At 43.1% G+C, this 17,117-nt stretch overlaps 1 protein-coding gene across 8 annotated transcripts in view; it reads right to left on the bottom strand.

Moving 5' to 3' along the window:
• ADGRB2 (adhesion G protein-coupled receptor B2) overlaps positions 1–17,117 on the bottom strand; it is a 202,711-nt gene that overhangs the window by 5,375 nt on the left and 180,219 nt on the right. For 5 of the 8 annotated variants that reach the window (XM_039329614.1, XM_039329608.1, XM_039329634.1 and 2 more), the window contains 4 exons: positions 14,500–14,595; positions 12,163–12,202; positions 10,248–10,912; positions 6,276–6,311 (listed from right to left, as the gene is read on the bottom strand). In XM_039329614.1, coding sequence (XP_039185548.1) covers positions 6,276–6,311; positions 10,248–10,912; positions 12,163–12,202; positions 14,500–14,595 — 837 coding nt within the window. Of the gene's footprint in view, positions 1–6,275; positions 6,312–9,214; positions 9,417–10,247; positions 10,913–12,162; positions 12,203–14,499; positions 14,596–17,117 lie in introns of those variants that run through there. The other 3 variants (XM_039329661.1, XM_039329651.1, XM_039329665.1) reach the window with 3 other exon arrangements.

The following is a 17,117-nucleotide window of genomic DNA, read 5'->3' as shown; positions in this document are numbered from 1 at the left end:
AGAATAGTTTTCAGGTGCATTACAAGTGGCAATGGTAAGAATCAAAGATTGGCCTCAGCATGTTCTTATTCTTCTCTCCCCTCCCCATCAAATTTTTTCTCCTCTGTGCTGCCTTTTTCAGATTCTAAACCTGAAGGTTAGAGAGGGATTTTCTTCCTTTTTTTATTAAAAAAACCACAAACCCTTACACTTGTCTATAAACCACTCAGAAATCTTCGCCTACGAGATTTTAAGAGATACAAATATATATCTGTTCAAGCCATTCAAAGGGATCCATGCCATTTCATGAGGTGATGGGCTGAAACCAGAAACTTAAACTTGAGAACAATCCTCCAGAAGCTGAAAATTTTTAGAAAGGGACTTTGGGATTGATCTCCATCATACAGGTAGTCCTTGACTTACAACAATTTGTTTAGTGACTGTTTGAAGCAACAACGGGACTGAAAAAAGTGAGTTGTGACCATTTTTCACACTTACGACCATTGCACACGATCAAAATTTAGATGCTTGACAACTGACTCATGTTTATGATGGTTGCAGTGTGCCAGAGTCATATGGTTCCATTTTGCGACCCCCTGACAAGCAAAGTCAATGTGGCAACAGATCGTAAAATGGGGTAAAATTCACTTAACAAATGTCTTGCTTAGTAACAGAAATTTTGGGTTCAATTGTGGCCGTAAGTTGAAGACTACCTGTACTTCGGGAATTGTGTACCCACAGTTGGTATCATTTGATTTATTTCACTTTTATAATATTGTATTTTCTATTAGTATCAAGGTCAGCGAGGATTCTTTACCATAGATGTTTTATTGTACTGTATGCTTTTTGTTGTAAACTGAAGGGAGTCTGAAAGGATCCAGCAGCACACAAATATAACAAGCAAACAAACCAATCAATAAACAGATCTTCCAGAACACGGCCAACAGTAACACCCATCATAAAGCATAATGATCAGCAGACTGTAACATATCATAACATAAGATGTGGAAAGCAGCAGTGAGGAACAAAATGAAACCTACAACATGGATCAAAACACTAGAAAGGTGGCAACACTCAACAAGCAGAGGGAGAATAATTTCTTGCTATCCTTTGACTTCTAACCCATCTCATTTTAGTCTTCCAAACGGTTAGTTCCCCGTGCAAGTATGAAAGGGCCACTGCCATACTCTGCTTCATTATGAGATGCATTGTGGTGGAATGTAGCCTGGATTCCCAGAAGGGAGGGGCTGCTTTCCACAGGCCGAAGAGGCAGAGGAGCTTGGAAACTTTGGCTGGCAGGGAGAAGGTTAAAACAGATCCACCTTAGCAGTTCCCAGAATATATTTGCAGTTATGCATAGCTGAGCTAGTCCAGCAAGATTCTGTCTAAAGCAGGCATGTCAAACTCGCAATATCACGTGACGTCGCGCGACGTATCGGAGCTTTTTCTCCATTGCCGGCAATGGGGTGGGTGCGGTTTTAGGATGACGTGTCCGGCCCACAGGCCGGCAGTTTGACATGCCTGGTCTACAGGTAAAGAACAGTAAAGGAAACTATTCTAAAATAACTTCACATGTTGTTCTTGGTTCTTGGACCCTGATTTTGTCATAGCAATCTGGAATTGTAAGAAGGATGCATAGAATTTGCATGCACGAACATTTTACTTTGTCCAGTTGAGTTGAGATGCTACTTTCAGCCTGGAACAATGCAAAGGCATGCCTGATTCCTGGAGACATTCAAGGCCAGGCTAGATTAGGAAGTATTCAGGGCAAGGATGTCTTAGTCATTGTCTTGATTACTGGGGAATGTATCTGGGCATCAACTCCACCCTTGCTATTCCTGATTTTGAAGGTTTTGCATTTTGGTTGAGTTATAATTTGTAGTTTTGGTAATGGGGGTTGAGACAAAGAGCTCCTTCTGTCCTGCATCAATCCAGAAATGTGTTTTGCCACAGCTCAATGCAACTGCAAAGAAGGGAAGTGGGGGAGAGGAAGAAACAAGGCGGGTGTGGTTTGAGAAAATAAATAACATTCAGCCCTGAGCTGAAGGTGAAGGATTCTGCTCTTTTCACGGCTTGTAGAAAAATGTGTTTAAGTGATTGTCTACTAGGACTCCGAGGTCCCTCTCACAGTTACTACTATTGAGCATGGTGCCACCTATGCTGTACTTGTGCATTTGGTTTTTCTTGCCTAAATGTAGAACCTTGCTTTTTTCACCATTGAATTTCAGGTTGTTAGTTAGTGCCCAGTGTTCAAGTCTGTCCAGATCCTTCTGTATCTGAAGCCTGTCTTCTGGAGTGTTGGCTATTCCTGCCAGCTTGGTGTCGTCTGAAAATTTGATGAGTTCCCCATCTATCCCTTCATCCAAGTCATTGATGAAGATGTTGAAGAGTACTGGGCCCAGAACAGAGCCCTGGGGCACCCCACTACACACTTCCCTCCATATAGATGCAGTTCCATTGAGGACCACTCGCTGAGAACGGCCGGTCAGCCAGCTACGGATCCATCTGGTGGTGGTTCTGTCTACCCCACATTTTCCTATCTTGTCAAGTAGTAGGTTGTGATCTACTTTATCAAATGCCTTACTGAAGTCCAAGTAAATTATGTCCACAGCATTCCTCTGATCCACTAATTTTGTCACTTGGTCAAAGAATGCAATAAGATTTGTCTGGCATGATCTATTTTTGACAAACCCATGTGGGCTTTTAGTAATGACTTTGTTTGCCTCTAGGTGTTCGTTGATTCGTTGTTTGATTATCTTTTCCAGGATCTTCCCAGGTATTGAGGTCAGGCTGATAGGTCTGTAATTTCCTGATCCATTTTTTTTTCCTTTTTTGAGGATGGGAACTACATCAGCTCTTTTCCAGTCCTCTGGTAGTTCCCCTGTGTTCCAGGATCTTTGAACAATATAGTTCAGTGGCTCCGATATCACATCTGCCAGTTCCTTGAGAACTCTGGGGTGTAATCCGTCTGGTCCTGGCGATGTTTAGTCCTGGCGTGTTTAGTTTGCATTTATTCCAGATTTCCTGAATGCTTATTTCCAGAACCAAGACACAAACTATAAGGCAGCCATCTTTTAATATTCATGTTTTTTTCTGAATTTTGCAAAGCTGTCTCCTAACCCAGATGGTAGGAAATGCAGGTATTTGTGGAAAATGAGCCCAAAATGCTTATGCTGGCAAAAAAAAAACCCCCTGAAATGTATTATAGAAAGGAAACTCATTTGGAAAGAAAAGGCACTACATACTGATTTCTACATTAGAAAAAAGGGCCCCTGTAAAATAGAGGCCTAACTTCTTTTCCCGCCTGCTGCCCCCCCCCCCCCAGCTGATCTGGAAATGAGAATCTGAGCAAAATTAAACTTGACAAATTCACCTATTCCTGTTCTTAACCAATTGACATTGAGTCAAAAGCAGGCTGACAGCAGAGTCCTGGGTATTCTGCACTCCAAGTCGGTAACACCTTTATGCCACTTGCACTGACGCAATCCCCCTCCCCCCCATGAGTTCTGGGATTAGTAAATTGGCGAGAATACATAGGCATTTGTAAAACCCTCCCCCCATTAATTCCTGAAATTTCGGAAGATCAGTGGCCAAGAGAGGTTTCCATTATTTTCATTTGAGTGCTACCCACAGTTACTGATCTTAAATTAGTTTGCAATAACTTCAAATACAAAAAAAACACCAAAAAAAAAAAAAAAACCAGATAGAAACATTACAAGCTATTCAATTTAAAAAGTGAAGGAAGGACAGGACAAAAATGAAACCATAACAATCACATAACAGGAATGTCTCAAGGAAGAAGCAGACTTTTAAAAAGTGCCTAACAGATACAATCTCTTGAGGGCCATCCGTTGGGGATATTACAGTTGCATTCCTTACTGAGCAGGAATTTTGGAATTTGAGGACTTGGGGGGAGGAGAACGTTTCAGAGGAGCCTTGTGGTTCTTGGCATCCAATGGAGGACTTTCCCAGTTGATCTTAGCAATCAAAACAATCTATTAGGTGTCCCGATCATTTGTACATCAAGGTTAAGACCTGTAGCCTGCCTTGGTAGCTACGCACCAAGACATGGAGTAGTTTAGTCGATGCATGATAAATTTCTTTGGGCTCCAATGACAGTGATAATTTAGGATCACCCTCAAATAACATACCTGCTCTTTCAGGAAGGACCACCTCCCCATTAGTTGAAGCAAACTTACTAGTTTTTGGATTCTCCCCACGGCCTTGATTTCCATCCTATCTGGATTCAGTTTTCAGGCTGAACTATTTCAGAGGCAAGGGAATGTACAGCTAATACTGCTAATGGATTTCATAATTGCCTTAGAACTAGGGTTGTTTTTTTAAAAAAAATTCGTTTTCTTGGTTGTATTGCAAACCACTTTGAGCCCTGTGCGTTAGGCAGCGCTATCAATTTCTGAAGGTATCAGCATATATCAGCATATTGATGATACTTCATCCCTGAATTGATGACTACATCCGATGGCTTTGTACAGATAGCAGGTACCATTGTGGACATCTGTCAGCATAGATAAGGCAGTATAATTCTTTGAAATCTTCCTGATCCTACTGGAACCACTGGGATCTAAGGACCCAACCCCAACTCACAGAAATGCTCCAGGAGGATATTAATTGATATTATCAAAAGCCGCTGAAAGATCAACTAGGACAGTGTTTCTCAACCTTGACAATTTTAAGGCATGTGGACTTCAACTCCCAGAATTCCACAGCCAGCAATGCTGGCTATGGAATTCTGGGAGTTGAAGTCCACATGCCTTAAAATTGTCAAGGTTGAGAAACACTGAACTAGGATTAGCCCCTCCGTCTCTGTATCACAGGAGGTCATCTACCATGGCTGATGAGTCTCTCTTCAAACCAGGTCAAAAGGCTTTGAAATAATCAGTGTCCTCTAAGAATGTCTGTAGTAACATAGATAACCTCTCCTTGATTGGAAAAAAAGGTTATTTATGCCTAAGTATTTAGGGACAAATATTGTGGATCTAGGAATAGCTTCTTCAGAAATGGTTCTTTTGTCTCTTTTATTCCATCACACCAAGATTTCTTCATCATTTTCTGGATTTACCTAGTTATCTCCCTTTGGGTAGCTCAAATAATGGGCAGGATTTAGGAGGGCATATGGTTCCTCTTACTTGAGTCTCCTTGAGGTTTGTTAAATGTAAAGTGATCTCATAGAGGCTGGCCTGGTATGACCAGGACATCTTATTATATATGGCATGAAATCCAGAGTTCATGATAATATAAAGACAAGTGATTTTATGCTCTAAATGCCTCACAAATCTGTCACAACAGATCCCTGAAGGTTCTAACATCAAGTTTTTCAAAACAGATGACAACAAACCCTTAATCACTTTAAAGTGCCCTGCTGGACAGCTTCTTAAGGACCCAGTGGAAATTGTACAGAAAGTTTTCTCTGCAACCTTCACTACTGAGTCATAAGCATGAATGACTCTTACAGTATCTGCAGTCTAGTGGTTTCCTGAAAAAGGACAGATACTCAACTTTACTATCCCAGAGAGATGACTTAATGATAATTGTTATCGGTGACTTATTCTGTTTCCATTCCATAAATGAATAGAGGTTCAGAAAAGATCACTGATTCTGAAAATTCTTCCAGAATATCCCAGAACCCATCAAATTCCCTAAAACTCCAGGACTGATAATCTTAATTGATGCCCTTCCCTACTGGAGAAGGAAAGTGAAGAGATGCCTAACTTCTCTGTGTGATGGTTGACCCATGAAAGCATCATTGTCTTGGTTTGATGATAACTTCAGACAGACTCATGGTTGTCCAAGAGATAACGCAATCTTAGATAGGAGTAGATTTTTTTTTTACAATAGTAAGAGCACTTAGACTTATATACTGGTCCACAGTGCTTTACTGAGTGGTTTATAGTGTCAGCATATTATCCCCAACAATCTGGGTCCTCATTTTACTGACCTCAGAAGGATAGAAGGCTGACTTAACCTGGAGCTCATTAGGATCACTCTCCAGACTGTGGGCAGAGTTAGTCTGCAATACTGCATCCTAACCACTGTGCCACAAATTCTGGGCACCTACCGCTCCAGCCATCCTCCACACTAGGGGTATAAAGACAGAGCCCCCACCTACACCACTGCCCCCCAAATTCATCAGAACAAAGTCAGCTGGACACTCCCCATCCCAGGGATATCATTACAGAATCTAGACAACTGTCTGGGCCAGCAGTTAGAGCAGGCACAACTGGAATTTCTGATATCACAAAAGGTGTCACTTAATTATACCCCAGATGGGCACTCACCTCAAAATCCAGGTCAGAGTACCGTAGTCTTTTCCTCTGGGGAGGGAGGCATGAAGTAAGCATACCACAAAGGAGGAAGGGGGGAAAAAAAGAAAAGCCTTCATTACTTTGTCTAGTTCTTAGATGGAGTTTTGGAGAGCAAGTGGTCGGAAGGCACCCAAAAGAACGCAGAGAGATGGAAGTGTGGGAAAAGGGGAGAAGAGAAGCAGGAGGAGAAACTTATCTCCAAAGCATCACAGGAGCAAAGAACAGGGTCAACCCTCATGCAGTTTGGTGGCCATTTCCTTTGGCCAACTGTCTGTGGCTATAGAATATGGGTTAACCACAGCCGTTTACGCTAAGAAAACCTACTATTCTAGCTGCATCTTCTAACAGGCTCTTAGTTGACCATTTTTCAATGGCCTCCAGATCTGAGGGGCTCATATCACTTGGCAAGTTCTTTCGTGGTTGGTACCCCGACATTGGGAAAGCAAACGGAAGGGAAGAAGTTGAGCCTTTAACATTGGACCTCAGAGGTAGGGAGTTGATTGCATTTCAGTGCATTTCTCCCATTTTGGGGTCTTCCACGTAATGCTGGAGGAGATAGTAAATGAATCCGACCCTTTCCTGCAGTCCAGGACATGAGAATAGAATCCAGAGGGCAGACCCTTTCTTCTCCTTCTCTGTCAATCTTGGTTCCACTGCCAGCTTGGAGATCAGCCCCATTGCCATATTTCAATTTTGGTCTTCTTCTCTCCCCCCCCCCCGCTTCCACATTGCCAAAAATTCACTTTCCTCCCTTCCTCTGGAACCATACCGAATCCCCTCAAAAGTCATCCCTACAACCAAGTTTGTCTGAAGCAACTTCTTTTACTTCTCAAAAACAAAACAAAAAAAAAAAACACCCAACCAACAAAAAAACCCAAATTTGAGGATGAAAATGCAAAAGCTGTGGCTTCCACATCACGGCCAAGCATAAAAACTCTTCAGCAAAGGGGAGGGTGCAAGAGAACCCTTAGCTCCCAGCGCATTCAATAAACACCAGAAAGGGAAAAAAAAATGGAGGATGAAATGCAGATTAAATCAAGTTAGGGACCTGTGTGGTCTCAGGATACAGGAAAAAAAACATTCTGAAATATATGGGCAAAGGACTGCTTTAATGCTTCTTGAACAAGCTCTGCTTTTCACAGCAGAGGCACCCCATGCCTGCCCTTGAATTCAAAGTCAGACCACTTCTTGCAGGCAACAGTATCTGCAGGGAAAACAGACACAGTCATGGCACAGGCTCAAACTGGTTGAACAATCCACTTTAACTCCAGGGAAGGTTGCCCAATCAGATTGAGTGCAGAAGTTTAAAAAGGTTAAGGCAGTCTTGAGAGGCGCGGATGTGGTGGAATGAAGTCTGGATTCCCGGGAGGGAAGGGGCTGCGTTCCAAAGGGCAAAGAGGCAGCAACAGATAGGAAGTTTGGTCAGGAAGAAGAGAGCTTTAAAGGTTTTTCCCTAATTATTCTCAGAGTATATTACTTGTGGTGATGCAAATACAGGCAGTCCTCAATTTATGACCGCAACTGAGCCCAAACGTTTTGTTGCTAAGCGAGACAGTTCAGTGAATTTGGCCCCATTTTATGACATTTCTTGACCTAGTTGTTAAATGAACCACTGCAGTTATTAAGTTAGTAACACGGTTGTTAAGCGAAACTGGCTTGGACTAGATGACCTCCAAGGTCCCTTCCAACTTTATTATTATTATTATTATATTATAAATTATGGTAGACTCAGTGGTGAGATCCAGCTGGTTCGCACCAGTTCAGCAGAACCGGTGGCTAATTTTTGGTTGCCCAGGCCCAGAATGGACTTCCGGAAGCGGCATCCTCAACAGAGAACCGGTTGTTCACCTATTTGAATCCCACCACTGGGTAGATTTCCCCTTTGTTGCAGCTTTCAAATTGAGATTGGCTGGCCAACTCATAGGGACGGCTGAGGTCTATGAATCTGTGATTTTTTTCCCCCCTTTCATGGTCATATCTTCTGTTTCTAATAAAATGCAGCTAGCATTATTGAAAGAGGCAGCCTTAAGAGCAGATTTTTCTCAACTTCTGCAACTTTTAACCTACGTAGACCTCAATTTTCCAGAATTCCCCAGACAGCAAGTCTGTCTGGGGAATTCTGGGAGTCCAGGTTCTGTGATGGAATCTGGAATGGGAGAAGGAGTGGGGGAGAATTGCGGCAAGAGGGCTGCGGTTAACCAGGGAGGAGATGACACGTTCCAGAGAGGACCCGGAAACAAGAGGCAGCCCAATCCTAAACTGGATGGTGGGAGGAGGAAAAGGTTAGGGATACAGTATATCTATTAGATTAGAAGGTAACAGCTTCACTCTGGCAAGAATCTGTCTAGTAGACGTAAGCAAATAAAGATTTGGATTCATTTGGATTTCACTCTGTCGTCTTTAGATTATGCCTGACAAATCCACAACTTAGAGGAGCCAAGCTTGAAAAACACTACTTTGGACCTTCACCACAGCTCTTCTAGAGCCTTTGGGGAGAAAGCCCTAAGAGTTAAATTTAGCAGTCCCAGGATAAGTTTGAGTTGCAGAGGACCTGTCCAGTTTTGTCCAGTCAAACCATTTTAATCAGACAGATGATTTCAAAGGTGTGCACATATCACCTCGTATGCAAACACCCCCTTGGGCTCCAATATCAACTTTTATACATTCAGACACCACTTTTTTTCCCTGAATTTCCTTATGGAGATCCACATGTTGCAACTACCATCTCTCCCCATCATGGTCACCTGCGCACATCCAATGCATTTATAGCATTTTCAGAGCCAACGTATGCAGCCGATGAGGAAAAACTCTTGTGATGTATACTACTTTACATAAAATACATGGGAAAACTTTGTACATGGAAAACCTGACATTGGAAGGAGATGTCTGGATTGGAAAACCTTTTTCATAAAGATATTGTATTTCTAGGTGCTGACAACAGGTTTGGAGACAATACTGTACCATCAAACATGCCATTCTTTTCAATGTCCAACATTATGTTTCATGGATGTAATATTAATCTAAACTACAATTTCTTGTTACAACCGATATAGCTTAAGGTCCTTTTCATCACCAGTATCTTAAGCCAGGATAAAATCATAGATAATGGAACATCTGGGGAAGGAAACAGGAAGAAGATTCCCTTATCAACTTTGGATCCTGCACCAGCTGCAGGAAAAAGTTAAGAAGCATTGGAAAATATGATGGTATCAGAGTAAAAATGCTTCTGTGGCCATTTCTCATCGTGGACTGAGGATAAGGATGAAAAGTCAAGCATTCAATGTGCACCGAAGCAGAAATAAATCGAGTTAAACTCAGTTGGACTTACCTCTCAGCAAGCATGCAGAAGTATTTAACAGCTCAAAGAATAACCCACTCGGGATTCTATAGCCCTTTCATCCTGCCACATTAGGTTAGTGACAGGTAATCCTTGACTTGCAACAGGTTGCCTAGTGACCTTTTGAAGTTGCTTACCACCCAGATGGGAAGTACCAATGGCCACCTCCCCTGTGGTCATGTGACTGACTTTCAGCCACTTAGCAAGTGGGCTGAAGTTTTGGCCATTGGCAGCATCCAGCCGTCATGTGATTGCGTTTTATGATGGTTTTGCTTCCGATTTTTGGATAAAACCAGGCCCATGGCGAACCACTGGTTTTGTTTAACAACCAGGCACTTGCTTAATGACCACTGCAAAAAGGGTCATAAAAATCAATCCATTTTATGACCATCCCAACTTAGGATTGCGATGAGCAGGCTCCATTACGACCACAAGTCAAGGACTATCTCCAATCTCTACCCCACCCCACCCCACTCCGGCCACTTACGAACTTCATGCTTGCAGAAGCAAACTCAGGAGCCTGAAGCTCTGGTCAGGCCAGAGAGATCAGCTGCCCTTGCTTCGATGCAACGTCCAAGAAGCCTGGGCAGACCCAGAGTGACACTTACCTCCAGGGAGCCCACTTTCATGGCCGAACCGGGCACGGTGCGAGGCATGCTACGGCTTCGCTCGGACAACTCTGAGGCCAGGATCTGCCGCACCGTGGGGTGTTGCTTGAACTGAAGGCCGTATGGGGGCTTGACTGTCCCATAGGGCTGGTTCAAGTTCACGTTGAGGTGGTCCATGGAGGCAAAGCTGGGGTAAGCCTTGGCCTCCATGGATGGCCGGCCCTGAGGCGGGCCTGGAGGTTCGTCCAACTTGATGTTGAGTTTGCCTTCTTCCCTGCTGAAAGGCTTAAGGCTCACCGTCCTCCGGGGAAGCACCATGTAGTTGCTCTCCAGGGAAGCCTCCTGAGAGTGCAGCCAACCGTAATCCAGTTGCCGCAGGTTGCTGTCACTGCATAGGTAGACCGGCCCATGGGCCACATCCACGTTAACGTCCTTCTTGGCAGGGGGGTCGCTGAGCTCCTTCAGCCCTTTCACCACGTTGTGTGTCATTTGCGGCATCTGGACCAGGATGGAAGTGGGCGGGATGTTCCCAGGGAGGGTGGAGAAGCCCAGGCCACCTTCGGAGCTGGTGTTGAGCTTTGGATCCTCATCACCATCCAGGGAGATGCGCGACAATGTGCTGGTGATGGTAACTGGGTTGCACGTGTTAACCTCTTTAAAGAGGACTGGGAGAGGAGAGGAAGGGGGGAGAGGTTAGACAGTTTCTGAAACAAAACCCCCAGTGCTTTGGCAATTTGTCAAGGAGTTCTCCAGGAGTGCTTTCTATCTTTAAGCTTTTCTAGGGTAGGTAGGAGTGTGCCTGTCTCACCTAACTGAAGTCACAGTGCCCTCGGTACAGAGAAATGGATTTTTCTGAGACTGGAAATCTGATTGTTTAAGGAAGGAGTGGAGAACCCTGAAACGTGGAGCTGAGCAAAACTATTAAGTTCTTGCTGAGTTCAATAATAAGCAGTGCTAGCAAGGGAAAACAAATCTGCTTCTCCCTCTACTGATTCTCATTCTGCTTGACGAAAGAGAAAGAAAATGAGAATTTTGGCAGGATTCTTCTGAGCACCCTTGCACTTAGGAGAGAGTCAAGGGCTGTCCTTGCCTGAATGGCCTTGTCTTCCATTGCACCATCTCACCTCCAGGCAAGTGCCCTCCTCCCCAGAAGAGATAATCTGCAAGATGATGTACACTATCTTTTATGAGAGGCACACATACAGATCTACAAAAGGGGTAAGGCGTGATGCTGTATCCTCCATTTTTGCAGGTTTTGTCTCTCTCTCCCCATCTTAGAGACTTCTCTGCTAGGATCTTTTCCAACTGGGAAAGAGTGGGCAGCCAGAAAAAGTGGCAGAGGGAGGTCACGGAAAATAATTCCTCTTTTTGGTAGCTTCTTCTGAGTCTTTCAACCATACAGTCAGCTGAAAACCAGCTTTGTGAAATTTGAAAGTAATCTTAACCGTAAAGGTGAAGGGTTAAGTAATCTTAACCGTTAAAGTTAAGGGGATAAAATGGAAGGGGAAGACAAAAATTGGACAAATTGTAGAACTGGTTTCAGCATAATATTGGCATTAAGTTTCAGGCTGAATTGATGGTATGGAAGATAATGGGGAAAGGAAAGAGAAATTGGACTGGACAGTAATAATTACTGGTACATGTGTACAGTACATAGCCTGACATGGTCATACCATTAGATTTAAGCTGGCTGAGCCTAGCAGTGGAAGCCTCTTGCAACCTACGTCCTTCTTTTTGCACCATATGTTCAAACCCATCAAATCCTGACCTCCTAGCCTTCCACAATTCTAAAATACCTTGAGTTTCTTTTACACCCTGGGAAAGGAGTACAACTGGTCCCTTCTCCATCATGCAGTAAGATCATTCCACAGTCAAACCCTCTTTTTCTCACACAGGAAGGAAGAGAGGCCCTCACCTGTCTGACATGCCAGGTCAACATCCTTTTCAAAATCTGTCTATAAAAACACAGGAAGAGGGGGAGAAAGGGAGAAGAAGAGAAGAGAAAAGAGAAGGGAAGGGAAGGGAAGGGAAGAGAAGAGAAGAGAAGAGAAGAGAAGAGAAGAGAAGAGAAGAGAAGAGAAGAGAAGAGAAGAGAAGAGAAGAGAAGAAGGTGGGGTGGAGAAATGAATGCATCATGGATAGCAAACAAGATTCCATTATATTACTTCATTTGGACTTTCCGTATTGATTAAATTATTTTTGGGATAAGGAAAAAAAATAAGGGTGCACAAGATATTCTGAATGGCTGTTCTGAGTGTTTGGAGCTTGTTCATCAAGCGCCTTGTATAATATTTTTGTCAAAAAGCTTGGGATCAAACAAAAATCTCCTTTCTTTATTGTTCTGAGTATTCTGCCCTAATGAACAACAGGAATTCAAAACAAGTTCTGATCCTCAAGTTTCAATGTAAGACTATGAGTGGGTTGATTACCAACACTGAATGCTACTCACCACCCAACCTACAGCGAAGCTGAAGAAGGGGGATGATTTAAGAAAATAAATCAAAACCCACCCCAAAAACAAACAAAGTAACAATTAAATGCAAATGAATGCGTTTTGCAGCCCTTCTGCTTGTTTGTTTGGTAGTTGCTAATTTACTGAGATAAGGAGCATTTAGTGTGGATTACCATCCCACCTACAAGTGTGGACCTAGGATAAAAATGAAGAAATAAGGAGTTGTTATAAGTTCCCGTCAGTCCCCATATTGGAATAACCAACATGTTTTAAGCTCTGTCCTATTGGAACAAATCCTCAACACTGTTTGCATGTTTAAGTAGATAGTCTATTTGGAAAGCCAAGTTCAAATGGTGATATTATGTGTGCTTGGCTGAGCCCCCAATAGCCGAGTTAATATTTGATGACTGATCAGCACAAAACTCACATAAAGGTGACCTCAAAGATGGACATGTGCCTGGCCAAAATGACAAAGCCTATCTCATAAAAAAGGCCAACCAGATCACATCTTGAAACAAACACACGTGTGTGCTGTGAGTCTGGAACCTCTTAGTTTAATCTCAACTAAGTTTGATCTTATTAGCTCTTCACGGGGTTCACATACTGCATTCTGGATTGCTTTTTTTGTCATGGTTTGTTGACTACATTCAAAATGTCTAGCTTTCCACATTATCTTATAATCCATAATTTAAAGTTTGCAATGGCTGTGTTCTCCCAAATATGAAGTCAAACCAAGCATCATGAAAAATGTAGGACAACAGTTGATTTAATGAATGGCTGGGTTTACACATGCATTTAGAAATAAATCATAGTATATAAACCATTGTAACTGGCTTCACTCAATGCACATGAAGACCAAAGAACCCCAGTCATGAACTAGGTCAAAGTCATGAATATCATCTCTTCCCCTTTGCTGTCAGCTCTATCTTTGAGAGCACACATAAAGATAATTCAGAAGACATACTGTACCTGCAGTTCTTTGAACGTTAGGAAAATTGATTGATCATAATAGAAATGTTCAGTAATTCCACACATATACAACTGGTAACACAGGCATAACCACAGTATGTGTGTAGGTTGAAGGCCTGTAGAAGGCTTCTATTGACAACACACACTTCGCACAGATCCACAACAGTTAATGTTTAACATCCAAGGATCAGTGAGCTGCCACGGGGCAGTGGCAGACTGAGACATTCACGTCTGCCCATTCTCCTCACTTGGATGAAATGTGGGCATGGAGAGAGCTAGGAAGAGATCAAAGCAAGGCCAGGAGTGCTGGCTTTGAAGGGCTGCAAGAGAAAGATATGCAATTTTTTCCACCTAAGGACCATCCTCAGCCTTTGATGGGGCTGGACAACTACATATGCTGCAGGATCTAATCTGGGCAGGTCACTAGGACCAAAGGTTTAGTCTTCTGAGCTTCCCGACTCGTGCTGGAGCCCATCCTCAAGGAATTTTTCTCTCCCCAGAATGTGAGAAGAGACAACAGACGTTTTCATCCACATTTAAATGGGGTTAAAATTAAATACAATTCAAACAATTCCACAATTATGTACCGGTAGGATAATACAACAGCATATTGTCATCTTTTCTAGTTTGTTACACAAGAAATGTGGTAATTTTTGAAAGTATCAGGCCATCCTGAAGATCTTGTGGGGGATATACTCAATCATAGGTCTTCAAGGTGCACAATTCTGTTTAACCCCCATTGCCTGTAGCGTAAGACTCTGACCTTTTGTGCATCTACAGTGGTTCTACCTTGTCTCTTCTCTTCTCACAACACAGCCCACACTCACTCACCATGATCTGGACTTGCCCGTTCTTGCAGGAATCTGGTGAATTCTCATTTTCGTCACTTTTACACACGCCAATCTGACATTTCACCACATCCTGGACCTGCAGGAGACAGACAGATCATTTGACCCCAAGTCTTTACAACACAATGTTCTTCCTCCACTGCCTATTTTCTCTATTTAGGTTCTGGAAGATAAAGTCGGACTCGTTTCCAAAGTTAACCCTAGATAGCACCTGGGTCCAACTTCTATGGAAAAGAGGAAATGAGGTGGAAAGGGGTGTGAATGGCTTGCAAAGAGATTTCCTGGTTTGGGGTTCAAGACAGAGCAGCCAGTTGACCTTTGCAGGATACCTGACCATTCTCTTATTGCCCTAACACAGAAAAGTCAATGTATGAAGAGAACGTAGGGATCTGCAAAAGGATCCTACTCTCGTGTGTCCCTCCGGTTGAGTTTGGGAAGGTTTTTCTGAGCTGTTATTTTCTGTTAGGCAGGCTGCCAAGGATGTAGGGAAAATGACCCATGGCACCACCATTTGTGGCCCAATTATTGGTTGACAGGATTGCAAGGATGGAATGGATGCTTTCAACTGCACATTTCCCCCATGTGAAAAACTGGTTTTTCTATAAGATAAAAAGATTCCATAAACCTCTAGAAAATATCCATTTCACTCCCCCTCCCCCACAAATAATCCAAGAACTGGGCTGAAGGTGTTTCTTTTATCTTTCCTAAAGGGATGGGGGGGGGGAACAGCAGAGGACATCAGGCTGAGTAGTGCAAATGAGTGTGAAGCTTCCTGAAAAAGCATCTTTGGGACAACCATGACCTGGATGACTGAGAATCTCCATAGGCTTTAGGACAGTGCTTCTCAATCTTGGTAACTTTAAGACAGTGGTTCTCAACCTTTTTAATGCCGTGACCCCCAACCGGTCATAAGTCGAGGACTACTCAACCGGTCGTAAGTCGAGGACTACTCAACTGGTGCAGCCCCGTTTGCAGAATGGGACTTTTGGCGGGCTCAGCAGGGCAGAGACAGCCTGGAGAATTCCTATTGTCTTTTGAAAGCCAATAGAATTAGACTCTATTCAAGAGAGTCTATTCTATTGGCTTTCAAAAGCCAATAGAATAAAAGGGAGTAGCACAGCTAAGGAAAAGGGGGGAAAAATGGCGCATTGCATTGTTTGGCGACCCCTGTGAAATGGTCGTTTGACCCCTAAATTGCTGTCATATTTTCTTTCAACCGATAAGAGAATTCAGTAAAATTCTTAGAAGGTTTTTAAGTTGTGAATTGGCCAAAGACAGCACGCAACTGTCTGGTCCTGCTCTCTACAGGCCACTTTTCCTGGCTTCCCACCCTTCCATTCAGGGCAGACAACAGGATGGATTTCCTGGCCTGGATGTCTTTAGGAACAATGTGATGGTCACTGCAGAAACACTGTCCTGCAGAAATCCTTACAGCGGTTCTTCATTTTCACAGAGGAATTTGCCCAAATATTGGACCCAATTTGCCTGCTTTAAATGTGGTGGGGAATATTGAACAGACAATGGCGTTTAGCAAAATTGATTTCACTGCATGAAATTCTTCCTGCTCCGAAGGCAATTCTCTTTTCCAGATGTTGGATAGCTTCAGCACATTTATTTTCTGACCAAAGGTGAAAATAAATTATTGTCGCTGAAGTCTCCATTAGATCAACCTCAACTGATGGGGATTTCATGGACATTTCTGGGTAGTTTTCCTGATCGCAATATTGAAGTGGTTTGATAAAGTCTTATTCCAGAGTGCTATTTTTCTTTTTTCCAGTCTGTCTTGGAGAACCCCCCATTTTTTAACCTCCTTAGCTTCTGAATTCTAAAAGGGCAGTCAGGTGTTATCTGTCCCAGGCAGCAATAACATTGTGATGGTTATATTTAGGTTTGTTTTCCCATGTTTCAGGATACAAATATCTCCCACAGCAAATTCCTTTGCATAGAGGCAGGACAAATGGGAAGTCCAGCCAGAACAGTGATCTAGAATTATCTTTGCTCACCATTTCTTCTCTACAGGCAGCCTTCATATATAATGTTTTGTAGAACTGAAAAATGTCATGGCAGAACTAGGAAAAATGCTGTCTCCCATTTCGTCGTCCTTTTTTGTGAGCAACAAAATGGGGAGTGTGGTCATACAGGATTAAGCAACATTCCTGAGACAATGACACATCTGGAATTTGGAATGCATATTGTGGATCCCTTTCCAGGCCAGCCTTCCTGTTGGGGTTCCCATTACAGTATGGAATTCAGGACAAGCATTACTGTAAACAAATATGATGCTCAGTTTTTATCTTTTAGTTCAGGTGGGGCAGGGAACCAGGTAAGTGACCAGGGAGAGGCTTGGGAATGCAGTGATGGACCTAGCCTACATTTCCCATACCCTTGATATAGGAACTTATTTTCCAAGGTGGCAGTGTTGATTTTCTGACAAAAGGCAAAACAAATTTGTTTTCGTTTTTGTCTGGTTCGTGCCTGTGGCCAACACCCTTAACTAGATCAGTTAAAGCCTTGATGGCTGCTTTGTAAAGCTTGTAAAACGGTGTGTGTGTGTGTGTGTGTGTGTGTGTGTGTGTGTGTGTGTTACCCTGCGGCACAAGC

The sequence above is a fragment of the Crotalus tigris genome, unplaced genomic scaffold (genome assembly GCF_016545835.1).
Source record: "Crotalus tigris isolate CLP2741 ecotype Arizona unplaced genomic scaffold, ASM1654583v1 scf7180000017614.5298720, whole genome shotgun sequence".
NCBI lineage: Eukaryota > Metazoa > Chordata > Lepidosauria > Squamata > Viperidae > Crotalus > Crotalus tigris.
This window is presented reverse-complemented; position numbering and strand designations above follow the sequence as displayed.